General features: G+C 38.6%; 1 protein-coding gene across 1 annotated transcript; it reads left to right on the top strand.

Annotated features, from left to right (window-relative positions):
• The first annotated feature begins 239 nt into the window (after positions 1-239).
• Positions 240-16,486, top strand: LOC126397825 (clavesin-1-like). Its single transcript, XM_050056810.1, has 7 exons — positions 240-545; positions 3,125-3,880; positions 7,206-7,376; positions 9,443-9,561; positions 9,774-9,947; positions 11,153-11,473; positions 13,560-16,486. Exons 2-7 carry the CDS (start codon positions 3,782-3,784, stop codon positions 13,636-13,638), a joined length of 963 nt encoding a protein of 320 aa, XP_049912767.1. The 5' UTR covers positions 240-545; positions 3,125-3,781; the 3' UTR covers positions 13,639-16,486.

The following is a 16,486-nucleotide window of genomic DNA, read 5'->3' as shown; positions in this document are numbered from 1 at the left end:
TATATATAAGACTATATAGCCTATATATATATATATATATATATATATATATATATATATATATATATATATATATATACATATATACATATATTAGAGACAAGACAGTTAGCCTAATCAGATTCTGACCTAACTGCTGACAAAATCAAATTTGTTTTTAAAGTCTTGACCGGAAGTCTTGCTCTTTATTTTGAAACCTTGACTGTTTCGGAGCATCCTGACGTCTTCTCTGAGCACAAAGTGAAAACGCATCTCAGTGAGATGATCCCGCTCCGTCCTCCTCACGCGTTACAAAGCCCGCACGGATTCACAAGGACACGCTTTAACCACCTCTGACGCATTCAGGACGGTTCATTTTTTTTACATTTTGCCCCGGCTCCTTCGTTTTGTGTTTTGGACGGAAATCTGTCTCTCTCTTTTTTTTTGTCCGCGGGATACCGATGGCCACCACCACCATCCCCAGCATCAGCACCACCACCACCACCACCACCGGAGGGCCGTCGGGCCAGCCAGGACGGCCGGGATTCAACCAGCACACCTAGCAGGTCGCTCCACTGTCACTATTCTAATGGATTTCTATTTAAAATAACATTAAACTACGCATAGGAGACACTAGGTGCTCACTTTTTAAGGATGCTCTTATATTTCTGGCTCAGTGTGAGGACATTTGGTGAGGATACACACACGCACACACTGCCTACATATCACGGGGGTGACTTTAATCATCATGCTGACAGGAATGTGAACATTTGGATCAATTTACCATTAGATTTGAACAATTTCCCCCGACACTGTGTACAATGAGAGCAACACCCAGGCAGCTTAGAGGCTTTTATTTATCTTTGTGTTTGATCTGCAGGCTGGAAATGTAAAATAGAGCCCTGTGGGACCTTCAAGTGTCTCTGCTTTTTTTTTTTTCACGATGCTGTCTCAGTGGGCAGATTGGGCGACATCTGACACAATTAATGTGAACAGCAGATGGGGATGAGCTGGGGATGGGGGTGTTTAGTGAGGGGGTGGGCAGGGGGGACTTCAGAAATAAAAGATAACCTTTATTGATCCCACTCATATACATGGAACAGCAAAAGAAAGCAGATGCAAAATAGCTAAAATGAGTAAAATATATTTTATATAATGAACATGTATCATATGAAAAATTGAATATATAAAAAAAACTTAATAGGTCTACATCAACTCAACTTTATTTTCAATTTGTGGGGTAAATTTATGAAATGATTTGTCTCATTTTTTAGGTTATACCTAATTGACATGGGTTGGATTTTGGGGCTGTACATAATAATATTAATAATAATAATGATAATAATAATAATTAATATACAAAATTGTGAGTTGTGTATATATTCAATTTTAAATAATTTTTTTTGGAAGGTGGAGAAGAAGTAGGACAGCATACCTTCAATACACCTTTTTGGTCATCCAGATATTTAACAATGCTTATTTATGTTGTTTATAAGAATTTTCATATTGAGAGTTTGTTATAGGATTACTATTCATTTTATTTATTTATTTATTTTACATGTTCAAAAAAAATTAAACAAAACTAAACTAAAACTATTTAAACTCCCTATGCAACCAAGTGCTTCACATAGCAAAATTAGAAAAAACAACAACACACAAAACAAAATACAAAAAAAAAAAAAAATCAATGAAATAAATAAATAAAAGTCAATACAATAACAATAAAATAAATTAAACTCAAGGGATATAAAGTAATGTCAAACAGTAATAACTGAAACTCTAAAAAAAAAAGTAAGACTAACTTTATTCCAAATTAAAAGCCAGATATAAAAACAATGCAATACTCTTTAAATCGCATCAAACATAACATGTAATTACAAAGTTAAAAAAAAATCCATATTCCTGCAGTCAACATTTTACTTAAATAAAAGTACATAAGCATAGAAATACAGCCTAATGAAAGTACCCAGACTGGCTCATTTCAAAATAATATATATTATATTATTGGATTACAATTATTGATGCAGTGATGTGTTTACTGCTTTGATGTCACAGTTGGTAAAGGTGGCAAATTTCTGCAGGTCCTTAAAAAGTCTTTAATTCTTAATTGCCACAAACATTTGATCTAATTTCATTTAACCAACTTTTATTTTATTTTTATCAAAGTGAAAGTCAATGTTTCTGAACCCCTGTCTTTTTACTTTATACTTACACTTACCTGTTTACCATTTAAAATGTAAATTAACCCAACTCACTCTAATTGCCATATCCTCAAAAACCTAGCTCTGCACAGGACCACATTATCTTTATACTTACCTGTAATGTTTTGATAAGTTGTTTTCTGATACCTGTAAACAAGCTGAGTGGAGCTAATTTTAGTTATCTGGCTAATTTAATCTATCATAATACATTATAGTTTATTTGTTAATTTATATTTTTTGTATGAATAATCAGACACATTAGGAGGTGCTGGGCTCGCGGTCCGTTTGCAATGTGCAAAACAGGGTAGAAAAAACACTGATTTTTAGTGTGAAACTGCTTTTTTCAGTGTTTTTACTAGTTTTAATCACCTGGTCTGTTTGTTTCAGAGGGGAAGAGACCTCTGTGGATAATTCAGCTCCTGCTAAAAACCTCCTGAACAATGAAAACTGAAGGAATTCTAACAGGAGAAGTGTCAGCTGGTTGTAATCTGCAATCCTTACTGCTTGATGCCACTAATGCCCCCTAAATCTGACACACTGTTTCTTTAAATTAGTTATACAATGAAAATATTTTTGCGTGATTTAGACATGTTTTGGAATTTTCATAAACATATATTTAACAAAGCTTAAGTCACTGTATACTCAAAACTTTTCAAAAACATTCTGTTAATTCCAAACCATTTTCAGGCCTGGAAAACACTTTTTCAACTATTTGACCCATGAATAATTATTTTAGTCATTATCTTAAGCAAAACATAAAAACATTTGCTGCTTTGAGGCTTCTTAAAAGACAAAATTTGATGCTTGTCTTTATCATATGTAATGATAAACTGGATAGCTTTGGATTTTTGGACTGTTGGTCGGATAAAACAGACCATACGAAGACGTCACCTTGAGCTCTGGGAAATTATGAAGTAGTTACTAATGTTTCCTCTCTCCTGCAGGCTGAGGAGGCCCACATCAGACCTAGCTGCCTTAACTGACCTTTGACCTTCAACCAGTGGAGAACAGCAGGACTCATCATCATCATTGTTATCATCATCATCTAGCCTCCTCATCATGATGCAGCAGAGAGTCAACTGATAAAATCTGAAAGATGACAGAGAGCAGGAGGAGGAGGGAGCCGAGAGACGCGGAGTGGGAACAAAATTAGGACAAAGAGGATGTGAATGTGACACTGACCTTTTCCTCATGTGCTGTTCATTGACCCACGTTCCCTGTAACAAACTCAACATTTCAATCCAGCATCAAAAACCAAAAAACTTCCAGCTTCTTAACAATGTAGAGGACGGCAGCAATGATTGTTGATTCACAAGCTGTCATATTCAGTCGCTGAACACCATCATAGATGACCACGATTGTCTCTTACTGATTAAATCTAGAGCTGAAACTGTTTCAGCCAAGTTTTTATAAATTTAAAAACAAAGACAGCAAATAAGATTGTGTTACAGATAAAGGGCAAAGACAACCAAATCTCATCAGCAAGATTGTACAACAAACTGGAGATACGCTGGAATAAAAGTAGGAAAAGAAAACGATCTATAGTTTGTACAGAAACATATTTTTGAACGTCAGGAATCAAAGCAGAGTGAGAATCCACGATGACGCATCTACACGCTGGCCTGAGCTCAGAGACGACGGAGAAGGCTCGCTTAGAGCTGAATGAAAACCCAGACACTCTGCATCAGGACATCCAGCAGGTACACAGCTAATGCTAATAGCTAATGTTAGCATGTTGTTGTTGATATTTAGCTCAAAACAATTATTTTAAAGCATTAGATTGGTGTCATATGGCTCTCAGCTCCAAGCCTGTTGGTTCCTACTGAAGATCTTTAAAAACACAAATATATATATATATATATATATGTCATGTTTAAACTAGGATTACAGCTTTGCGGTTGTATATCTTGCAAAGCAGTCAAGTAGGTTACAGTTTACATCTGTCTGCCCACATTCACACATATATATATATATATATATATGCAAATTTTGTCAAAATCAGTGTATGAATTACTGAGTTAGGGCAAAAAACATGTTTTGTGAGGTCAAAGTGACCTTCGCCAAAATTCTTATCAGTTCATCCTTGAGCCTGTGTGGACATTTGTGCCAAATCTCACCTCTGACAACCAAAATCTAATAACTTGATTGTTGAGTCCAAATGAACGTTTGTGCTAATTTTGAGGAAAATCCCTCAAGGTGTTCTTGAGATATCACAATCATGAGAATGAGATGGACATAAGGGTACAGTGACCGTGACCTTTGACCACCAAAATCTAATCAGTTCATTACTTAGTCCAAGTGAACTTTTGTGTCAAATCTGAGGAAATTCCATCAAGGTGTTCTTAAAATTTCATGTTTATGAAAATTAGACTGACGCAAGGTCACAGTGACCTTGACCTTTGACCTTATATCACCAAAATCAAATGGTTTCATTGCCAGGTCAATGTGGTGATTTGCACCCAATTCAAAGAAATTCCCTCAAGGCATTCTTCAGTTGGTACGGTCATTAGAATGAGACAGACAAGGTCACAGTGACCTTGACCTCTGACCACAAAAATCTAATCAGTTAATACTTGAGCCCACATAGACATACATTCACTGAAGGTGTTCTTGTTTTCACAAAATTGGGCCGAGCAAGTCTAGAACACAATGTCTCCATCCACTGCTGGTGCTGAGGCATAAACAGCTGCTCACTGTAGTTTTTAGCAAACACACAGGAGGACATAGTGACTTTGTTGGGGACTATTAATCCACATGTGATGCTGTAGTGAGTATTTGTGGCAGCAGAACAGTGTATATGTTTTTAACAACAATGGAGCTAAGTGGCAAAGAGGAAGAAGATACATCAGGCTTTGTAACACACACTGTACTTGACACATTCACTGTTGGTTTGAGTAAACATGAAGAAAAGTATATAATGTGACCAGACTTATCCTTCCAAAGCAACCGCACGGAGCTGAGCATGGCTGGATTAAACCGGCCTCTACAGACCCCCATCACCTGCCCTCTGTGTAATATGCATGTACCCTGTTACCAAGTTTCCATCAGGTTCAGTGAAGCACTGCCTCTATGCTGTAATAATACTTAATTTTTGTTAGCTTGTGGAAATTTAAGTGGTAGTAGACAAGTTTTTGCTTTGAGCTTTGACTTATTATTATGAATTAAATGTCAACTGCACACTGTAAAGGCTTTAGATTTAATAACACCATCTGTGTTTAGATTGGTTGCTTATTAGTCTGACTCACCTGATGTAGACTGTGGCTATGAGCCTGCCATTGGCTGGTTATTTAGGCCAACATTCTCCCTCCTTCTGCTTTCTGCATGTTACCGTTTTCAAAATTCCCTTCACTATGGCAAACAACAACAACCTTTTTTGGTAAATTGTTGTTAAGACCTATAATAATTAAAACAACTTGTGAATGCACCTCAGAAAAGCTCGGTCTCACAGGGTTCTATTGATCGATGCTGATCCATTTTCTGACAGTCAGAGTTGATTTGCCACAGCTTTCGAAACATCTCCATTCAAACGATACCTGGATACTCTTCTTTTTGCGCCCATGTCTGATCTCAGACCATCCCATCTCCCCACCGGATCAGCAAACTTTCTGTTGCTGCTGTCAGTGGAACTGCTCTCCTCCTGGAGAGTCTGCCCGGTTCACTCACACAGATACAGAAACATGTCCATTATATCATTAAATTAATTAATAACTGTTATTTAACCTTAGCCGTGTGATGCTAACAGTTAGCCCTGTCCCTGTGTGTGTGTGTTCCTTCCCAACACTTTTTTGCAAGGGCACCGTCTCTGCATTCTGGGTTTAGTGCCGCCCAGGCCGATAGTGATTGGTTTAGAGAAACAAAATCAAGTCAGAATTTTTTTCCCCCCATAGCAGAATGATTTTATTCCAGACCTTTGTCAAGCGCTGACTACGCAAGACCGGGTCCTTATAAATTTTGCTTTTACTTTGCAATTCTATCTGCAACCGGGTACAACTGCCCGTTAAAATGAAGGCTCAAAGGTAGTGCATCAACCATTGTGAAGCCAAAACTGGAAGACATAGCGCTTTTGTTTATCATGGTAGCTTTCAGTAGCCAGTTACCATAGAGTATTAACGTAAGTACTTTGCTGTTACCATCCCCAGTAGAGGAAATTACAGATGGTGGAAAAACAGAAGTAACTGTGGAAAAAAATGCAGTGTGTGATGTGTTGTTGGTCACTGCTAGGCTCTGCGGAAACCAGAAAATGATCCAGCTATCTTTGTGACAGCAGCGCCGACAGTAGAACCAGTTAGAACTGCTTGGAGGGGGAAAGTTGAAAAATAGTCTGATTACACTTTAAATACAATTTTAAACTGTATCATGTGAGTGCAATATAAACAAAAATAATAAAGTTCTTGAAATTGGATTTTGACACAGGGTAACAAAACTAGCTCATAAAGTAGGCCCTGTCTTTGTTTATATTGTAGTTATAGCGGTGCAAATTCCCAAACAAATGAACAACTAGAAGTGCACAGACCTTCACAACTGTGAAAAATAATTTGTGGATCCACCCCATGACTTGGATCTTCTCCAAAATTTACTGGGTTCTTCCTTGGGCCATGCTACACCTTTCCACCAATTCATGAAAATTGGACTAGTAGTCTTTCTGTATTCCTGCTGACAAAAAAAAAACTGAAAACATAACCTCCTTGGTGGAGGTATTAACCAGTAATTGAATTACAAAAACCAAGTGACATGCAGTAAAGCTGGAGAGTTTGGGGCCACAGGACGTTTGACTGACTTAAAGTTGAGCCTGCCAAACTGAATATGTCCCAAAATGGTCACCATACAGAAGATTCGTCCTTTTGATTTAGATTATGATGAATTCTTTTCTGTGGTGCCACCTTCAGGACAATGTTTACTTTTTTTTTTTACTCCACCGACGGTAAAGTCATTTATTTGAAAGAAGTCCATGTCCTGATCATTCTAATAAGTCAGCTACAATATGTTTGTCTGATGGCAGAATTGTGTACATGTTTTTAATTCGAGGTGCGGGACATGATCGTGACACGGCCTGACATCGGTTTTCTGCGGACGGACGATGACTTCATCCTCCGTTTCCTGAGAGCCAGGAAGTTTGACCAGGTGGAGACATTCAGGCTGCTTGCCCAGTACTTCCAGTTCAGACAGCAGAACCTCGACATGTTCCAGAGCTTCAAGGTTGGTTTCTGTTTGAAGGAGAATCTGCAGATCAGAAGCCTGGGAACTAGATGAATCCACAAGCTTATTTGATCTGGCAGATGTGTCTGGTCAACCCAGTCGCCGGTAAAAATGTTGGATATGTTGAAAATTTTCATTTCAGCAATGCTGTGGTTAATGTATTATTATGTTTAAACACAAACCCACATAGTTATGGTTTGGCTTTAAATATCCAGTTTTGAGGGGCACAATCCTGACAGCAAAAGCAGTGATATCTCTACAAAAACAAATCACTTTACATGCCACTATCCCCGCTGGAAAAACAGCTAAGGTTTGCTACAAAACACCCATGTTTAGTGTCTAAAACGTTGCTGGAAGACACAGCAATGAGTCACTAAAAACCAACCTCTTTTGTTGTTTGTTGGTCTGGCATCTCGTCTAAGTGCCACGCCATCCACCATCCCATCCACCTCCTGGTGACAAAGTTAGCTCATACACTACGTCACTTTAGAAACGTTGATATGCTACGCATGCCAACATTTTTCTCTGGTGACTGGTCTGGTCTGCCTCACGTTCAGACACATTTCCAGCTGTCCAATCAGGACTGTTTATCTAATATGGGGTGTTTGTGAGGCGATAGGCCTGCTCACTATTGATCACCAGCTTTGCTGTACAATGCACGTCTGTTAGATTTGTATCCCGACTTGCTCTGATGCTGTCTACAGGTGGGCTACAATAACCTCATGCTTTGTGCCTTATGCAAAATATGTGACAACGCCATTTGGGGTTTGTCCACCTTAACGCTGTGTTCCATTTATCTCTGAGGTCAGAGGTCGTAGTTGGGAATGACATCACACCTAAGTAGACTGCAATCCAGTACAACAAGTCGGAAAACCAGGATGTTGTTAGTATTACCAGTTCTAGCAAGTTTTTCTCCGTGCATTTTGTACGCATGTGTGCACCTTTTCTGAAAATTCAAGGATATAGATGAAATGGAGCAGTACCACCAGGACTCGTGGGGGCAGTGTAGCACGTAAGTGAGATACGACCATAAGAGATGACAGAGAAGACATTCAAAAAATGCCACGGAACACATCAGTAATATTGTGAAAATAATTCTCTGTATACTGCCTCCGTTAAAAGGTACATTATTATGACCTCCTCCATCATTGCCTCATTTGTTGCTGTGTGAATCTTTTGACTTTGCCCTCTTGTTTCATCTCTTGGCTATATCTATGCCAACATAAAGGACGCAAGGAAGCATGAGGGCAGTGACATTTACAACGTCTGAAATGGATGTATCTATTTTCGTATGTAAAGGGAATATAAATGAGCCCTTCTGCTGTTTTTTGCACATACATCGTAGCAAAATGTCTACAGATAGACGTAGAACAGGACTGTGTGTAAGACTGTTTCAATGAGACATAAATAAGACAGAGGTGCTAATTAATATCATAGTTTTCACTGCTGTTGATGTGCAGAGCAGCTATCTTAGATTTGAGTTAGGGTTTGGTGATATTGCTCCAGCTTTCTGAGTCGGGAATCGGTCTTCAGAGGGTGTTCCAGTTGAAAGACTGGGTACTTGAAAATTCTGATTTCCCAGTGTAATGGAACACCCCATTAGTAAAGAGGAGCACTGTTGAGGCATTTTGGAAAACAACCAAGATGGTTGCCGCTGATGTGGAACTTTCTGTTGAAGTACTTTTTTTTAAATTCACTTATTCACAGACATTATTGATGCTTTACACCACGGACCATCTCTTCAGCTGAACTCAGTTTAGTGTTTGTCACTTAGCGCTACGTCACGTTTCGTTGCTAATTTGTTGTCTATCCAGCTGTGCCCAGATGCATTTTGGTCTATGGTTGTTGATTACTAAATCACACCTGCAAATTGACATGGTGATGTCAGGTTAGCAGACTGAAGCTTTGACTTTTAAAATGAGAGATAATCATCCACTGCGTTGTATTCACAAAGGTGGAACATGTTGGAACAGTTTTGCCATCACAGGAGTTCTGAGGAATGAGGCCTTTTTTCTGTCAGTGTATATCATTACAGTCCACAACCCTCTCACTGTTACATGTGTCAGGTGGATGACCCCGGTATCAAGCGGGCGTTAATGGACGGTTTCCCCGGCGTGCTGGAGACTCCAGACCAACATGGCCGAAAAATCCTCATCCTGTTCGCTTCCAACTGGGACCAGAGCAGGTAACATACACACACACACACACACACACACACACACACACACACACACACACACACACACACACACAGACGCATCTCTATTGACTGAACCTGATGAGTCATTTCTGTGGTTAAGACTCACAGCGTCACACTTTGCTTAACTATTGATTAGCTGTCGATAGATACCTGATCACTCCCTCCTCCTCCTCCTCCTCCTCCTCCTCTTCCTTCAGGAACTCCTTCACAGACATCCTGCGAGCGATCCTCCTTTCTCTGGAGGTTTTGATAGAGAACCCGGAGCTCCAGATAAATGGTTTCATCCTCATCATTGACTGGAGCAACTTCTCCTTCAAACAGGCCTCTAAGCTCACACCCAACATCCTCAAACTGGCCATCGAGGGTCTTCAGGTACAAACACACACCTGAAACTGGACTGACCTCCAATCTGATCCACCACTTACCATTGATTAATCTGATCCACAGTTTACTATTGATTAACCTGATCTACCGTTTACCATCAATTGATCTGATCCACCACTTACTATTAATTAACCTGATCTACAGTTGACCATCAATGAATCTGATTCAGTTTACCATTAACTAACCTGAGTCGCCGATTACCATTTACCTGATCCACAGTTGACCATTAATTAAGCTGATCCACTGTTTATCCACTGTTCTCTTATGATGTCACTGATATAATTAAAATGTGTTCTCATTACATACTGTTTCTACCCTTGTTTCCTCTCCCCTCTATGTCTCCTCTTCGTCTTCTCCTTTCCTGATTTCCTTTCTTTGTCTTGTCTCCTCTCTTTGTTTAATTTCTTCTCCTTGTTTGCTCTCCTCACCTCTTTCTTTCTTTCTACCCTTGTCTCCTCTCCTTGTTTTCTTTTCTCCTTGCTTTCTCTCCTTGTCTCCTTCTCTTGTTTTCTTTTCTCCTTGCTTTCTCTCCTTGTCTCCTCCTCTTGTTTTCTTTTTCTCCTTGTTTGCGCTCCTTGTCTCCTCACCTCTTTCTCTCTCCCCTTGTGTCCTCTCCTTGTCTCCTCATCTCTACCTTTCCATCTCTCCTTGTCTTCTCTTCTTGTTTCTTTTTTACTCATTGTTTGCTCTTCTTGTCTTCTAACCTCTCTTTCTTTCTCTCCTTGTCTCCTAATCTTTCTTTCTTTCTTTCTTTCTNACACACACACATTCCTATCCTCATTCCTCCTTTCTTTATTTTCTTTATCTCTGCTCTTCTATCATTTCATCTCCATCTTTTCTTTGTCTTTCCTCCATAATTTCTTCTTTATCTTGTCTCTCCTTTTCTCCTTCTTCTATTATTTTCAATTTCACATTTTCTCTTTTTTCAACTATTTTTTTTTATCATTAACACTCTCCTATCCTCGTTTTTAATCTCTTCCCCTTTACTTGTACCCTCTCCTGTTCTCTCCTTTCTTCCTCTTGTTTTCCCTCCTCTCCTCTCTTCATCTCCTTGTCTCATGTTATTGTTACCTCTCCTCTCCTTTCATCCTCGTTTTCCCTCCTCGCCTTGTTTCCTCTGGTGTCCCCTCATTCTTTTATTTGCTCTCCTCTCCTTGCTTCCTCTCCTTGTCTCCTTCCTTCTCCTTGTTCCATCTGCTTTCCCCGCTTCCTCTCCTCCTCTTCTTGTCTCCTCTCCTCTCCTTGCTTCCTTTTCACCTCTCCTCCTCTCCTTGCCTCTTCAGATCTTCCTCCACGGTAACAACCTGAACTCGCTCCACCAGCTCATCCAGCCCGAGTGTTTGCCGTCAGAGTTCGGTGGGACTCTTCCTCCGTACGATATGGGGATCTGGGCTCGAACACTGCTTGGACCCGATTACAACGACGAGACCGAGTACACACTGACCTATGATGCGCTGCATGTCAGGGAGAACTGTGGAGGAGGAGGAGGAGGAGACAAAGAGATGATGAAGAGGTGAGGAAGAGTCCATCTGTTGGTGGAAATTTTTAATGAGATTAATAGGGAAATAAAAGAGGGGTGACCACATGACGATGGGGTACATTACTTTTTTTTTTTTTTTTTTAATTCTCTGTTCCTTTGGGCTTGAACATCTGTGTTTCCTTTCCTCTTTAATTCCTCGCCTTTCCTGGAACATGTTGTTTCAACTCACCAGTGTTTTAATCCTGAGTGTCTATTTACAGTAAAAGTAGACTAACAGCAATCGTCAAGAATCTTTCTCCTTTTAAGTTAAATACATTTTTTAGTCAAGCTATCAGTTCTGTTCATAGACTAAAAAAATATTAAATGAAATATAAATAATCCCATTATTCTGCAAATGAAATGATCTATTGGCTGGACAATGCATCGTCACAAAGCTGAACACAGGGCTGTTTTTCTGACACCATGAAAAGCTGACAGAGAACATTTTACTGCACCATGAATACTTTTTACTATTCTGATTAAATACCTTTACTTAAAAGGTCCAGTGTGTAGGATTTAAGGGGTCATATTGTCAGTAGTGGAATATAATAGTATATTTTCTCTAGTATATAATCACCTGAAAATAAGAATCATTGTGTCACTGTTACTTTAGAATGAGCCGTTTATATCTACGTAGGTCCTTGTCTGCGGAGATCGCCATGTTGCACTGCCATGTTTCTACAGTAGCCCAGAACGAATAAATCAAATACTTACTCTAGATAGGGACACCCACAGTTTCTTGTCAATCAGTCAGTCAATCAGTCAGTCAATCAATCAATCAATCAATCAATCAGTTTTATTTATAAAGCCCAATATCACAAATCACAATTTGCCTCACAGGGCTTTACAGCATACGACATCCCTCTGTCCTTATGACCCTCACAGCTGATCAGGAAAAACTCCCCAAAAAACCCTTTAACGGGGAAAAAAAATGGTAGAAACAGTCAGTCACTGTAGTTAGCAGCCCCTTTGCAAGGAGGACTTTAAAAAAAGAAACTACTGATGTTTTTTAATGTGAAACTTCAGTTTTTATGCCTCTGTGTTGGCGATTGCCTTGGCCGCAGGCATTATCTCTCAGGTTGTCTGTCCCATTCCCCCGTGAATGCAAAATCTTGAGAACAACTTGACAGAATTTCTTCAAATTTGGCACAAACGTCCACTTGGATTCAACAATAAACTAACTAGATTTCGGTGGTCAAAGGTCAGTGTGACCTCACAAAACATGTTTTTGGCCATAATTTAAGAATTCTCAAATTAAGACAAAATTTCACGCAAATGTCTGATAGGACGAATTAATGAAGTGATGATATTTTATATCCAAAAGGTCAAAGGTCAGCTTCACTGTGACATAATAATGTTCTGCATAAAACACTTTTCTGGCCATCACTCAGCATCATATCTCAGGAACAGAAGGAGAGACATTTGGTCAGATACTGAATTGGTGACTCTAATCTTGAAACTGTGCTGAGTGTATAGATCGTCTGTGCTGCCGGGGGGAAGATGTGTGTGAAGCATCAACTGTATCTGCAACTTGAAGGGCTTGCAGGGGGGTATATACATGAGGCAGTAATTCTAGTTTTACCAGTTTAAATCACCATCTCCATTTGTTTTGGAGAGTAAGAGACCTCTGTGGATTATTTGGCTCTCAGTCAAAACCTCCTAAATGTCTGGATCTGAAGTAAAAAAAATAAACAAATAAAAAAAGATGGTGAGCACACATTAGCAGGTGCTGGGCCATCTCCATCATGCCAAACAGCATCGGAGAAACACTGATTTGTAACATGAAACTGCTTTATTACTTATTACTGCAGTGTTTTTACTGGATTAAATCAGCTAGCCTGTTTGTTTTGGAGAGGAGGAGACCTCTGTGGATAATTCAGCTCCCACTAAAAACCTCCTGAACAATGAACACTGAAGGAATTCTAACCGGAAGAAGTTTCAGCTGGTTGCAGTCTTACTTTTTTTCTTTTGCTGATTAAATACTTTCACTGTTGTATGTGTGTTGTATTAGTACTTTTACTGCAGTAAAGGATCTGAATACTTCTTCCACCACTGGTTATCAGATGTGTGTGTGTTTCAGGTCTCAGTCAGCGGTGGAACCAGGAACTCTCCGACAAACGGACAGAGAGACTAGCACACCACTACTTGCCCTGGACTGAACACACACGCGCACACACACACACACACACACACACACACACACACACACACACACACCCTAGAGCCGTCACACACGCAGATCTATCAGCACACACACATGTACAGATGACAACAAACCACAACATCCACTTTGACACACGCACCAGCTGTGTATTAAGCTGGTGGATTTGAACTTGCGTCCTTTAGTCCTGTTGACCTGAACTCTGACAGTGACTGCACTTCTTGTACAGGACACACACGCACACACACACACACACACACACCCACCCACCCACACACACACACACACACGCAAACAGTCTGTCCTGTCTCTGAGCCGTCTAATGCCTCCCAGCTGAGCCTCTCTCCAGCCAGCAGCAGCATCTGTCCTGATGTCCACGACGATACATAACACACTCTGATGTGTGTTTGTTCGTCTGCTTCACATTTTGTTAATTCTATCAGAAACAAACAGGAATGTATGACGAACACAACTGATCTTTTTCTGTGAGCCGAGTCATAAAAGGATGTGTAACTTTATTTAAACCTCAGAGAACAGACTGACAAAAACAACAATGAAACATAAAGTCATTTCAATAATTAAGAAGCATTTAAAGCAGGTTGCACCAACAAGGATTCAGTCAATCAAAGTTTTTTTAAATTCTGGTTCAACATGATTAACCCGCTGGTTTAAACATTAATCCATATAGTTTCAGAAACGAGCATCTTTCCACCAAACTCCACTCACTTTTTTGTTTAATTTTGGTGAAATATGTTTTTACAGTTGTTGTTTTTTCACAAGTTTTAAATATGTTATTTTTCAGAAACAAGAATCTTTTCACCAAACTCTACTTCCTTTTTAAAAAAATTTTTTTTGTGAAATATGTGAATGCAATTGCACAGCTGTGTTTTAAAGATGTTCAGTTTTAGAAACAAGCATCTCTCCACTGAACCCCAGTCACTTTTTCTTTTTATATTTAGTGAAATATGTTGATACATTTTTATAGATTTTGTATGAAATAGACCTTATTGCACATTTATTTGTTTTACTTGTATTTTGGGTGTTATCATGCTCTAAGTTTTGAAACTACAGCTCCCATAATGCTTCAGGGGAGGTAAAATGGAAAATAATGTTGCCTTGGAGCTACACCTTGAGGGCCTTTTACATTTTGTCAATTTGTCTTCATTACAATTATGCCGAATTATCTATTAGCAGCTCCTGTTTGCAGTGTACCCATGGCTGTACAGACACCTATCACTGGATTACTGTGATACTAAGAAAAACCTAAAAACGTGATGATTCCCAAGCAAGTTCTGCATTTGTAAGGACCGTCTTTTTTCTATGATTTTTAAGTAGATTCATGGATGTCACATTGAATCTAAAAATACACCTTTCATGTCTGCGAGTTAAAATTTGAATGAATTATGAGTGTGAGGAGTGTGATTTTTGACACTCCTCCTCCTCCTGCTTACCTCTCAGTTTGAAAATCTCTGGAAGTTGATTGACAGAAAATTATGCACAAACAAATCTGATGTATAATTAACTGCTGTAAGTCGTTTACCAAAAGAAAACAGTTTCTCAAAATGTAAGAATTACCTGTTTTTCTCTGTTTTACATCATCGAAAAACTGAATGTGTTTGAGTTTTACACTGTTTGTTGACATTTGAAGACTCAAGTTTAGACCCTCAAACCTCAAACACATTTCATAGACGAAAGAATGAATTGGTCAAACCAAAATGATTTTTAGAAATGAATTTAAAGTTGCAACCCTAAATAAAGGTGTATTAGTAGAACAAACTCAGTTTAATGATTCAAACCAGATGAATATTGGATTAAATTCATCAGATGGAAAACTTCCACATTAATCTTGATTAATTTAGGTTTAGATTTGGAATGATAACATTAATAATGTTTTATCCAGGCTTAAAGAGAATCCTTGTTGGTGAAATTCAGCCTTAAATGTTTTAAAAAGAGGATTTATCTTCAGTGTTTTCTGAACTGTGAATCTAGAATCTAAAATTAGTTTCTGGGTGGTTCTGACATGGCGGCTCCATCACTACTTCAACATCTTTATACTTGCTGGATTTTTTCCCTCAGAATACTTTGAATTTAACTGACTTTTAATGTCCTGAAACCTGAAAGGGAAATAAATTCAGTGGCGGAGGAAACATTTCCGCATCAGTTATCAGAGGAAGGAAGGACAACACAAAAAAGTGAAGTGAAGAAACCACAGGATGCGAAATTATCACCTTTAACCTCGACTGCAGTGAAGGGAAAGATTGTTTTTATTGAATCTAACTTATTATTATGAAGATTGTATATTATTGTTATAAGTATTATTATGCTGCAAAAAAGTGACACACTTGGCTGAACTTATCATGAGATATTTAAAGTCTAATTATCTTTATTTATTTCTGCAGGGTAACTTATTTTAATTTCTGTCAGAAACTAGAAAATCTCAGAGCAACAACAACTCGTTGAACATCATGTTTGCAGGTCGATAATTTCACTTTAAAAATATCTTGATATAATGTGGATTATTTGTAAAATAAAAAGGCCAAGTTTGTCAAGAGTTTTTGCAGTGTGTTTGACTCATCATCAGGGCTACACTGAGCAGTGATCTGATCTCCACTCGACTGTCATGTAATGTATTTCCTTTCAATGAATGTATAGAAGTAAACATTTACACCAATGTGACAATGCTGTGTTTCATTTAATGGAGGGGATTTTATTTTGAAAGGAAAGATGTTTTTTTTCTTAATACAGTAAAACTTTAACTCTCTCACTTTGTTGTAAAATTCAAAGTACAACTGTTTATTTTCCTGCAGTGAAAGAAAAACTGTAGGTGATCCTAAGTAAATATATAC

The sequence above is a fragment of the Epinephelus moara genome, chromosome 11, assembly GCF_006386435.1.
Source record: "Epinephelus moara isolate mb chromosome 11, YSFRI_EMoa_1.0, whole genome shotgun sequence".
Lineage (NCBI taxonomy): Eukaryota > Metazoa > Chordata > Actinopteri > Perciformes > Serranidae > Epinephelus > Epinephelus moara.
Note: the sequence above shows the minus strand (reverse complement) of the source record. Positions and strands in the feature narration are given on the sequence as shown.

Bases quoted from the DNA above. Each gene is read 5' to 3' on its own strand.
- LOC126397825 (XM_050056810.1), top strand. From the start codon at position 3,782: ATGACGCATCTACACGCTGGCCTGAGCTCAGAGACGACGGAGAAGGCT. The intron at 3,881-7,205 runs GTACACAGCTAA...TTTTAATTCGAG, and splicing joins TGCATCAGGACATCCAGCAG to GTGCGGGACATGATCGTGAC. The intron at 7,377-9,442 runs GTTGGTTTCTGT...TACATGTGTCAG, and splicing joins ACATGTTCCAGAGCTTCAAG to GTGGATGACCCCGGTATCAA.